The 12,662-nt window shown below is 34.8% G+C and overlaps 1 protein-coding gene across 1 annotated transcript in view; it reads left to right on the forward strand.

The window, feature by feature from the left end:
- The window catches only part of ice2 (interactor of little elongator complex ELL subunit 2), a 36,265-nt gene that overhangs the window by 12,788 nt on the left and 10,815 nt on the right, over positions 1-12,662 (forward strand). The window contains exons 10-12 of the mRNA XM_087312537.1: positions 2,152-2,485; positions 3,408-3,574; positions 7,065-7,194. Coding sequence (XP_087168663.1) covers positions 2,152-2,485; positions 3,408-3,574; positions 7,065-7,194 — 631 coding nt within the window. The remainder of the gene's footprint in view (positions 1-2,151; positions 2,486-3,407; positions 3,575-7,064; positions 7,195-12,662) is intronic.

Below are 12,662 nucleotides of genomic sequence, written 5' to 3' on the forward strand. Positions count from 1 at the left end.
AATGGTTTGGTTTAAAATCTAATTAATACTTAATAAACCTCTTTAACATTATTAAATGTAGATGCTGAATCACTGATATGTGTTGAGTCACAGCTCTAAAGTTGAATTACAACCAGTTTATTCTATTTTCCAGATCTGAGGTGAACTATATGCTGCTGCTTTCAGTAGTATGGCAATAAATTTCATGTAAAATGGCATTCAAACTCACATTATTACTATTTAACACTGAATAAAGCTCATGAGGTGTACCTAAGGTGATTATCCTGTCGTTCACCTGTAAGAAATTGAAACCTTTCCTAAACTATAAATTTCAGGTGTTGGTTAGGACAAAAACTCCTTTTAGTATGGAAAATATTGCTTCTATCGCGTGCCGTTGCTTTTAGTTAGAAAACGGTTCAAATCAGCCTTTAGGCTCGATGGTCAGGCACACTCATGTCAATCTGGCAACCTGTGCTTTCGTGGACGTTTTAAGAGAAGGAGCCATTGAAAAGGTGTTTTGATCCAGGAGTGCAATACCTAGTTTAACCACTGGGTGTCAAACTCGCATACTGCACCTTTAAAGGGGTGGTCCACTACGATATCTTATTTTAAACTTTAGTTGATGTGTAATGTAGCTTTGTCAACATAAACAGCATCTCTGCATCTCATAAAATGCTCAAAGTTCAATGCAAAGTGAGACCTTGGTTTTTACAGATTTTGCTTAGCAAAGCCTACAATGAACAAATTTTGGGTTCTACAAAAAATGCTTCCGCGCCCTGTGAAATCACAAAGGTCCGTTTATTGCGCACCCACACTGCGCAGGAACGGGCCGTAGTGGACCTTTATTCATCCAATTTTCACTCGTTACAGACACTTGTTGACTGACTGACTGTTTACACAAAACGTGTTTGCTTGTCCGGGTTTGATGTGGAGCCGATCCACGAATCACAGCACATTATGACGATGACCAATCACAGTTACTTGAGGGCGGGCCTTTCAGAGGAAATAGGAAATATGACAGTCGCTGAGTAGCTGTATATAATCAAAGTGAGCTGTATATAAAAAATAACACAATTTCCTTCAAGTGAAACATGAGCACACATTGCTTTGCATCTTATTAACACAACCAAGCCTTAAAATTACATTCTGGACCACCCCTTTAAGATTTCTTGTCTTTGGGTGTCACCAATCAAAATAAATAACATATTTTTGCGTACAACAATGCATGGGCTGGAATAAAATTCTGACGGTAACCTTGGATGAAAACATTACGGTTTGATGGTATTGTGGTTACTGCTCTAAAATATATTCTTTTTAAAGATCTGGGTAATAAAAACAAAACCTTTTACCCCTTTGAACACAATATATTGTATTTTGAGAAGCAGTTAAAAGATTTTGGAGCAGTTATAATGTCAGACTAATTTAAAGGAATCATTGAATTCTGCTGTCTAAATTTTCTCTAAAACACAGATTTCATTACATTTTAAAACGGCATCTTTGGAGATCTTTTTCCCTGGAGATACTGTTGTCCTAAAAAAAATTAAAATAAATAAATCTTACACATACCTCAGGAACGATATAGCAAAAAAAAAAATTGATGGTTTTAAAACCTTGACTTTTCCAAATCACAGTATACCTTGAAAACGGTTAGCGTCCCATGCCTACTTACAACATTAGTCCTGCCACTATGCTCACGCATAGGCATTTGTAGCTCCGCCTTTTTTGAATAAAGCACAATCTCATTTGAATTTAATGCAACAGTTGCCAAAATGGCACTATTAGGATCAAACCGTAAAAGGGTCATTTTAAAGAGTTATAAAACATTAGTGTGGCATTTTGAGCCACATTTTTAAGCTTCACATTCACACTCTAGGGCAGTGGTCACCAAACTTGTTCCTGGAGGGCCGGTGTCCTGCTGATTTTAGCTCCAACCCTAATCAAACACACCTGAACAAGCTAATCAAGGTCTTCCTTGGTATACTTGAAACATCCAGGCAGGTGTGTTGAGGCAAGTTGGAGCTAAACCCTGCAGGGACACCAGCCATCCAGGACCAGGATTGGTGACCCCTGCTTTAGGGACATCAGAGACTTTTTTTACATCTTGTAAAAAGGGACATAATAGGTCTCCTTTAAGAACAAAACTAAATCAAAATTTCCTTTCAAATATAACAGGAGCCAGCAGCATCCCTCGAACCAGCGGCTCCATCTCCTGCAAACCCTCCCGGGGGCAAAGGAGTGAAGAAGGGCGTCAAGCGGCAGAGAACTTCAGGCGAGTGTGATCAGCTCGGGCAGATCCTGAAGATGCAGGACGCCATGCTCAAATCCACACCCAGCAAGAGCCAGGAGCCCGTCAAAGCACACATCCCGGAAGAGAAACACCCTGAAGTGAAGAGCCACTCGCTCGTCAAAACGGGTGTGTCGTCATATCTGGAGTCCAGAGCGGGACAGGAGGAGGACGGGTCGCTGCCTGCCGACACTCCTGTGATGCTGTCCGCTCAGAAAAAACGTCAGTAAACACTATCTCTGACCTCAGTGTGTACCAGAACATGAGCTCATACGCAAATACCCTCATAAACCTTAGTTTCCCGATGCGTGTATGAGAGTATTTAGCATCAACTTAAATGCATCTTCCTATGTGTCTGGCTAAAAAAAAAAGTCCAAGCATTTAACTAACAAACTTTTTTTAATAAGAAAAGTAAATATATAAAAATAAATAAAGAAATAATTATAATTAAAATATTTATTTTAAATTAACACCATAAAAATTAAAAACGGTTTATGTGATGAACTTTCATTGCATTTAAAAAAGTCATTTAAGTCATTTTTATCTCATTAGATACTGTTTAAAATGTTAAAAATATATAATAATTTAATTTTAATTACTGCTTTATAGAAAGGTTTTTGTGTGTATATTTATAATATAATAATATACTGGTCACACATTACAATAAAGTTTCCTTGGTTAATGTATTTATTAACATGTACTAATAATAAACAATATTTGTAAAGTATTCATTAATCATAGTTCAACCTTTACTAATAAATTATTAACATCCAAACGTGTTAACATTAATTAATTCTCTGTGAGTTAACATGAACTAACAATGCACAACTGTGTTTTTGTTAACTAACATGAACAAATACTAATAATATGTGTATAATAATAACTGTGGTGTTTGTTGTTTGTTCATGTTAGTAAACGCATTAACATCAACTCATACAACCTTATTGTAAAGTGTTACCAATATACTATATAATGTTTATAATTGTATAATTATATATTTATGATATAATATTTACCATTTTTGTGCCTGTTTAGTTTTATTATTATTATTATTTTAATTTAAATATTGTTGTCAGATTCAGTGTGATGTTGATGTGTACAGTATATTCGTTTTATTATAAATATCGCTCTCTGTGTCTGTCAGGTCTTCTGCGGGAGGATCTTCAGGCCAGTGCTGAGGATGAGCTAGACTACGATCCTCCAGCAGAGGGCAGTGTTTTCTTCAAACTCTACAGTCTGCTGGACGTCCTGCTAATGGTGCGCAGCAGTGTGGACATCGCTCACCCGAAACACGACAGAAAGACCTTCAGGGTAACCCATGCACACACACATATGTTTGTATTGGTGGTTTACGAGGACTCTCCATAGGCATAATGTATTTTATATGCTAAAAATGTGTATTATATAGCCTTACTCCACCCCTATTCCTAAATCCCACAAATTTGAATGTCAAAAGACCCAGTTTAGTATGATTTCTAACCATTATTAGGGTATGTCCTCATAACCCAGCTTAATAGTGTACAACTAGGTCATACCCATGTCGTTATACAAATTTTCTTGTAAACCACTAAAACCAATACACAGTTTCAGAAACACAAGTCTGCTTCTGGCCATGTAACCATCAGTCACATATTAGAGAATTCAAACCTCACCTACAATTGATTGTATTATTATTATTAGGTATAATATTATATGATAAAATTAATAAATGTATAGTTTGTCAGTGATTTTAAGCAACGTTTTGTTAACTTGATATCTTTGTGTTTCAGTCAGTATGACAAGTACTTATGATGTATCAGCTCAAAATACCACACAGATTGTTTGTTAAAGGAATACTCCACTTTGTTTGGAAATAATTAACTCCTCTAGAGGTTAATAGTTGATCTTTACAGTTTTTTGAGTGCATTCTGCTGATCTCCTTGTCTGGCGGAGGCACTTTTAGCTTAGCTTAGCATAGATCATTGAATCGGATTAGACCATTAGCATCTCGCTCCAAAATAAATAAATAATTAAAAAGAGTTTTGTTCGTTTTCCTATGTAACGCTTGACTCTTCTGTAGTTACATTGTGGTACTAAGATGAAAAGTTGCTATTTACGTTTAAATTAATTGTAAGTGTTGCCAAAAAAAATTACAACTACAATGTTTCAACTGTTTATTATTTTTAATGGTTCTGTACATTTTGCGTCAGTCTTAGTATACGATGTAGCTACAGAAAAGTCAAACTTTAAATAAGATTTCTTTAAACTATCAAAAAAAAAAAATTTCTTTTAAGAGAGATGCTAATGGTCTAATCTGATTCAGTGATTTATGCTAAGCTAAGCTAAATGTGCTGTGTTTTTTTTTACGGCAAGTTTTTACTGCTACAGACCTTTTTCATGGCTGCTGCATGGAGGGCGCCATAGCGACCAGCGTCTTCCGGTAGAATGCTAAAAACTTCCGTTTACAGCGTTTACAACTGGTAATTTGCGCTCCGAAAATGGGTTTCAATAACGTTTTTAATGGATAACAGTGTTTTTGTGACACACAACTTAGAAATGTGTCTGTTAAAGCCATTACAGGGCTCGAAATTGCGACCATTTTGGTCGCATATGCGGCCGAAAATTAATCGATGCGACCTCATAATATATTTGGGCGCATTAGTGCGACCTGTTTTGATTTTTTTTAAAACGTGCTGAATCGCTCTTCCCTGCCGCTATATTGGTTCATATTAGCTGTCATTCACTCACTTTCCACTGTTAGATGACAGGGAGGGAGCTTTTATGTCCACGGGAAATGCAAACGGCTGTGAAAACTTAAAGCACACAGGTTTGCCCACTTAAAGTTGAGGCGCAGATGAGAGCGATCATGACACGTGGTGAATATTGATCCGCCAGCTGAGATCAATCGAGTACGTGCTTTTCGGAGAAGGTGCCCGAATCTCGATGTGTTGCATTCACTGCGTGTTCAGCGCAAATGTCCGCTAAAAGTAAAATCTAATACTGTATCATCGCCAAAGAAGCTCGCCTTTACTAAGTTTACACTGAAACTGCGTCTCATAACAAACAGCGGTATTGCGCCGGTGCTCAACCTGCTCATAAATTGGGTCGGCTGACTCGCCTGCTTTTCCACAAACACAGAAAAATGAAAATCAGCTCAGACGGAACATTTAAATTGACACAAACTGAAACCAAAACTTTTAAAGAGTGATAGAAGTGAGACTTTACTTACTTTCTTTTGCCTATTCTTTCTTGAGGTGTATTTTTTTTATTTAGTTACTGATGACTGTTTTGCAGCTTTCAGCCTTGAATTTAATATTTTATTATAATCTTTTGTTTGTTTTGCTGCAGAAATATTATTTATTAAACTGACATGCATACATATGCTGTTTAGCAGTACAAAATAAATATTTCTTACTGCAATGCTTCATTTTTGTTTGATGCAAACTATACATTTATTTTTCATAAAGTAACAGACTTTTTATAGCAGATAACTTACATTCAAGCACATTCAAGGCAGCATGATGATGAGAAATGTAATTCATTGTTACTATTATTGTCATTTTCATCATCATTAATATTCTAGAATTATTAGACATACACATTTTGGAATTATTGCACACAAATATCAATGTAATCTCAGCATTAGTTATAGTTGTTTCTGTTTTTTTTAGTCCTAATTGATGTTGTTTTAAAATACAATAAGTCCCTTAAAATACAATTTGCAGCGGTGCTCAATCATTTTTGGTGGGTGCTCCTAAATTTTTTCTGGTGCTCCTAAATTTTTGAAGTTGGGAGCACCGGTGCTACCAAGTAAAAAAGTTAATTTCGAGCCCTGCATTATAATCAGTCACATGTGGTTCAAGCGCGTCAGAAATACGAGAAAAACGCTCTCCTAGTTAACGTATCTGCCGTCAGAAATACAGTGTTTGTGCTGACAGCCTGTTTGTGCTGTTAGCTCAGCGGCTCTTCAACACACACACACACACACACACACACACACACAGAGAGATAGAGAGAGAGAGAGAGAGCAAACCAGAGTACTGGCATGAAACTTAACAGGTATGAAAGTCGTGCAATTTACAAAAATGAGCAATATCATTATTATTACTGTTATTGATCCTCTGCTGGCTGATTTGCTGTTCATTCTAATCGCGAGCCGTTTGTGTTTTATTTCGTGTGTTGTTTTTACCACGGTTTGTGTTTTTTTTGTGGCTGGAAGGGCATCCGCTGCGCGTAAACTTGCTGGATAAGTTGTCGGTTCATTCCGCTGTGGCAACCCCGGATTAATAAAGGGACTAAGCCGACAAGAAAAATGAATGAATGAATGTAATTAATTTTGTAATTAACCTGTAATGTATTTTATTATATTATTAATTTGTGCAGATGCACTATATAGAAAAAAATGATCATCCCAGTCGATATAAATAAATAAAATCTTTCCAAATAGAGCTATTCAAATCATCTGCTGAAAATATTTTTACATCGAAATCAATAACGCCGCAAAACCAAATATCGAAATGTCCGATTTTTCCAACATCGTGCAGCCCTTATTACAATAAAAAAGTCATCCTGCATTGTCCTTTTGTACATTTTCTGTGTTGGTAAATGCACCAACAATAGCACTCTGATTTGCAGTCTGATTTGCATGATTTCACATGGAAAAACGGTCTGCTTTCCTGTGCAGAACCATGAGTCCAGCTTTATATCTTATCAGTGTATTAACAGGCCCTTCTGTAGGTCAGGAAAAGCACATGGTTTTCCCTTCTGTGTGTGTTTTTAAAGGTGTGTGTGAGTGTATAATGATAGCCTGTCTTTGATTTAGGCTGTTCCTGTGCACATTTTACCCAAGCTGGAGTATCAGCTGTGTTACGGAGCCGAGAGTTTGACCCACACAGAGGCCTGTCAGCTGTGGGCTGAGAAGCTGCTGCACTCCAGCACCGAGTCTTTCGTCAGTAAGGCTCTTCAGTTTTCTCTTTTTATGGATTGTATTTTTCAGTTCATGTCTGATTCAGACTTTAAAGGGCAGCAGAAATGCATAGTTAAAGTCAGAATTATCAGCCATCCTTTATATATATATATATATATATATATATATATATATATATATATATATATATATATATATATATATATATATATATATATATTTTTTTTTTTTTTTTTTTTTTTTTTTTTTTTTGCCCCGATTTCTGTTTAACGGAGAGGAGATTTTTTTTAACACATTCCTAAACATAATAGTTTTAATAACTCATCTCTAATAACTATAATAATTATTTCATCTTTGCCATGATGACAGTAAATAATATTTGATTAGATTTTTTTCAAGCTACTAGTATTCAGCTTAAAGTGAGATTTAAAGGCTTAACTAGGGTAATTAGGCAAGTTATGGTAATTAGGCAGGTCATTAAATAATTTTAAATAATAGGTTTGTTCTGTAGACTATCCAAAAAATATATAGCTTAAAGGGGAAGATAATAATGACCTTAAATTGTTTGTTTTTTTTTTATTAAAAACTGCTGTTATTTTAGACAAAATAAAACAAATAAGACTTTATCCAGGAGAAAAAATATTATCAGACATACTGTGAAAATTTCTTGAATCTGTTAAACATCATTTGGGAAATATTTAAAAAAAAAAAAACAAGAATTCACAGGCGGGTGAATAATTATGACTTCAACTGTATATATAGGTTACATTTTTACTTATTTGCTGATTAATATTGCATAATATGTGTGAAAATTAGCTGTATAAAATGCAATATGACTGATGCTGTGTTCACACCAGACGCGGAACGCGTAGATAAATCACGATATTCGCGCGTAAGTTGCAGCGTGAACAATTGAGTTTACCAGCTTCATTCGCGCGTCAAATCTGCTTCATTCGCGTGTCAAATTCACTTCAAAACAGACGCGGATTCGTGTGATGGGCAGGGCTTCTGTCTGCCCGGTGACTCTAGCTTCATAGCTAAATGGCTATCATGGATTTTATGAAGAAAATAACAGTGTTTATGTGCTTTATGAAAGATGGTAAACAGCGTCGATACGTTTAGGGTGCTGTCTGAGTCCACTACATCCTTTCAGAAGTGCATCCAGCTCTGTGAGCTCATAAACTCCTCCAGAAACTGAACCTGGATGACGGAGACTTTCAGCAGTGCTTCTGACTGAGCTAAGCCCAGTTTGATGACTTGTTGTCGGTGTCGCCTGGAGGATCTCTCCCGGGACACCATCAATAGGTTCTACGTCACAATCACGCCCCCACAAGAGCAAGCTTCTGATTGGTTAACGTGGCGCAAATGTCTGCTGAAGTTCAGATTTTCGAACTCGAGAGATTCGTTAAGCGCGTCAAACGTGCAAAACGCTTAATTTCCCTGGGCCATTTGCGTGTATTGCGCTATTCGCACCGCGCAATTCCCGTCATTCGCGTGTATCGCACCGCAGGATGTCTATTCGCGCATTTGCATTGACTTAACATGTAAATCACTCGCGCTTGACGCGCGTTCCGCGTCTGGTGTGAACGCAGCATTACACAGGCCTGAAGGGTGTGTGCATGGGCTGCTTTATTATGTTATAGAAACAAATAACACATTAAAATTAATTAAATGATCACGTTAAATCATTTATCTCCTTCATTTATCGTTAAATCCATTTCAGGGATAGTTTACCCAAAAATTAAAGTACCCCCTTAATTTACTCACCTTCTTTAAGCCATCTTTGGTGTTTGACTTTTTTACCTCATTATTTTTACATCAAGGATGGCTTGAATGTGAGTAAATAATGGAGTCGTTTTAATTTTTTTTTAGGTGAACAATTATTTTAAGTTGGAATATATTTACTTTTATCCCTTACAGAAAAAAAACGTGAATATAATTCAATGGGATTAAATGGAAATCTTCTAAAAACATGTTTCTTGTGTTTTACGAGTGATATCAATATTTCTGTAAGGCTTAAAAACATTAAATCTGAAATAAATATAACAGGTAAATATTAAACATTTAATAATAAACATTTAATTACAATATTATTTAATATGACAATATTAACATATGACAAATATGATTATACACTGTACTTTTACAACTTGTCAAACACCATGTGAGCCATTAAGGGGGACCCAAAGTAATTGTTTGAGATATAAATTAAGTCTCTGATGTCTCTAGTGTGTTAATGTGTGTGTGTTAACTTTTTGTAACTGACCTTTTTTAGGTATGGACCCTAATTGTGCCATTTTGGTGACTCGCTTTAAATTCAAATGAGATTGGGCGCTTTTTGAAAGAGGGCGGAGCTACAAATGCCTATGTGTCAGCATAGTTACAGATTCAGAAACTTTATCTGCTAATGAGGGGGAGATGGTCACTAATGGGCAGGTCTTTTTTTCCTCTGATGACACGTACACAGGGAGAATGTCAATCAAAGTGTTTCTGCAGACTGTTTTTATCAGGTGTGATTTATAAAAAATGAAATGTATACATCTTTACCATTAGAAGCTGGTTATATTCAGACTGTTGCCACACAGCTGTGTTTAGCCCTTTTATAAAAGTAATCTTTGCATAATAGGTCCCCTTTAAAGTGCTAATCATTAGAGATATGATCTAATCACCCAGACGGATGCCATCAAAAGCAGTTGAAAGTTTTGTGTGAAGTTATCCATCCAGATAGTTTTGTCTCTAGTTTTTGTGCTGGTAAGGAGGGGAGTCACACTTCCCGCAAACTCCCAGCATGCCTCTCTCATGACTCATGACTCATTGTTTGGAGTCCGGGTTGCTGTAGATACTAACATCACAGATTCGAAAAGCTGCAGAATAATGCGACCGCATGCACGATGTATCACTGGGGGGAAGAGGAAAAGTAGACACTCCTTTAATGACTGCTGAAGGCTGGAAAATGTTGCCTAAATGCCTTCATAAGTAGATATACTCTACTGGTCAAAAGTTTGAGATGAGTAAGACTTTTAAAAATGTGTGGGGCTTTATATATATATAATATATATATATATATATATATATATATATATATATATATATATATATATATATATATATATATATATATATATATATTTTTTTTTTTTTTTTTTTAATATATATATATATATATATATATATATATGTGTGTGTGTGTGTGTGTGTGTGTGTGTGTGTGTGTGCGCATACACGTATACATATATATATATATATATATATATATATATATATATATATATATATATATATATTCTGCTTACCAAGGCATTATCTTTATCAGAAATACAGTAATACATTTTTTGATAATATTATTACTATTTAAAATGCATGTTTCGTTATTGAAGGCAGATTTAGATGTAATTTATTTCTATGTTGTAAAGCGGAATTTTCAGCATCGTTACTTCAGTCTTTAGTGTCACATGATCCTTTTACTTTTTCCATTTATTAATTTTTTTATTTTCCATTTTTTTATTTTATGACTGTTGAAAGTTGTTGTATGCTACATGTTTTTATGGAATCTGTGATAGATAGCTCCATTTGGAAGGATTGTGATGATTCTGTAGGGGAGTAAATCATCTGTGAAATATCACAAGCAAGTTACATGTATAGAGAATTACAACAGAATAAAGAAAAAAGGTGAAATAAACAGTGCTTTATGGTTTACTCGGGAGTTTAAGAGTATTTAGCTACAGAAATTGAATAATCAAATGTAAAAACCTGGCATAGAATTCATTGTATAAATAACCTAAACTGTTTCTTTAATAAAGGGACTATTGCAGATGCAATTCGCAATTTTACAATTTTCACTTTTTGATTAAATAAACGCATTCTTGCAGTGCAGAAAATAACTTTTGGTTAGTACACATGTGTATTTATCCTACTAGAAAGGATTTCACTGGTATTAATATGATAATGATTCACTTATTGCAGTAGAATCCTATTTAGAGAAAGAAAACAGCTCATCAAATCATGAAATGGCCTACACAGAGTCCAGACCTGAATATTATAGAGGTTGTATGACATCACCTATGCAGAAAAAGAAAGATAAGACACTCTAAACCTAAAGATAAACTCTGGAAAGTTCTAAAACAAACCTGATACTATACAGCACATCATTTCAGAAAATCTCACGACAATTCAAACAAAACACTTCAGCTGAGTTTGGTGCCGAGGGAAGCTACATTAAACATACACTTTTGCTTGAAGAGGAAATCTTGTGCTGTCTTGTTTTTTGTACATATTTCATATATTTAGTTTGTTTTTAATAAAGAGACTGATTGGTTATATATTGTGCAAAAGTCTTAGGCCGAAAGAGCTGATATAGATATATAACACTGACTGTGATTTTGGAATAGCTGTAATGAGGGCATTCATGCCTGCAGGTGGAAATACCTCAGAATAGCTGAAGATCGCAGAAGAGTCTCTGTTTGGCAGATGGTTTGCTTTAGAGATTCTTCAGGGTTTATTGAAGGAATCTAGTCTATTCGTTGGCTCGTCCAGGGTCCAGCCTGTGATAACAGAATGAGTTGGCATCTGCGGGGTGATTAGGCTCTGCATATTTCCACATGGCTCAAGAACACTTTCTGGCTGAGCATACAGCTCACTAAAATGATTTGGTATCTTGAAATTATACAATAAATACACATTTCAGTAAAAAAAAAAATGTTATTTTAACTAATTGCCAAGGAGGTTAACTTTATGTACTGAAATAACTAAAACATTAAAAAAACATGCTAGCAATTCATCAAAATATGTTCACAAAATGTTTTTAATGTGTTATTAGCATATTTTAGTACATTGCTAACAGGTTAACATTAAATACTGAAATAATTAAAACATAAAAAAACATGCTAACAATTCATCAGAATATGTTTACAAAATGCTTTTAATGTGTTATTAGCATATTTTAGTACATTGCTAACACATTTTCACAAATTTTCTGCATTTTTAGCACACTGCAAACATGTAAAAACTGACTAAATGATTTGGTATCTTGAAATTCAAAATAAATATACATTTCAATTAAATAAAAACTTTACTTTTAATTAGTTGCCAAGGAGTTTAACTTTATGTGCTAAAATAACTGAAACATGCTAGCTATTTCTTAAAACATGTTCAAAAAATGCTATTAATAGCATGTTTTAGTACATTGCTAACATGTTTTCACAAAGTTCTTGAATATTTTGGCACACTGCAAACATGTTAAAACGGACTAAAATAAATTGGTATCTTGAAATAAATCAATAAATACACATTTCCATCAAATACACTGCATGCTTTTCTTACTTAGGTTTTTGTCTTGTTTCTAGTCCAAATATCTGAAAATTCCTAAATCAAGAAAAATTTTCTAGACAAGCAAAACATATTGTCTTGTTTTGAGAAATAATATGCCAATATTAAGTCTGTTTTTCCTTAAAACAAGCAAAATAATCTGCCAATGGGCTAAGCAAATTAATCTTA

The sequence above is a fragment of the Danio rerio genome, chromosome 25, assembly GCF_052040795.2.
Source record: "Danio rerio strain M-AB ecotype USA chromosome 25, GRCz13ab, whole genome shotgun sequence".
Lineage (NCBI taxonomy): Eukaryota > Metazoa > Chordata > Actinopteri > Cypriniformes > Danionidae > Danio > Danio rerio.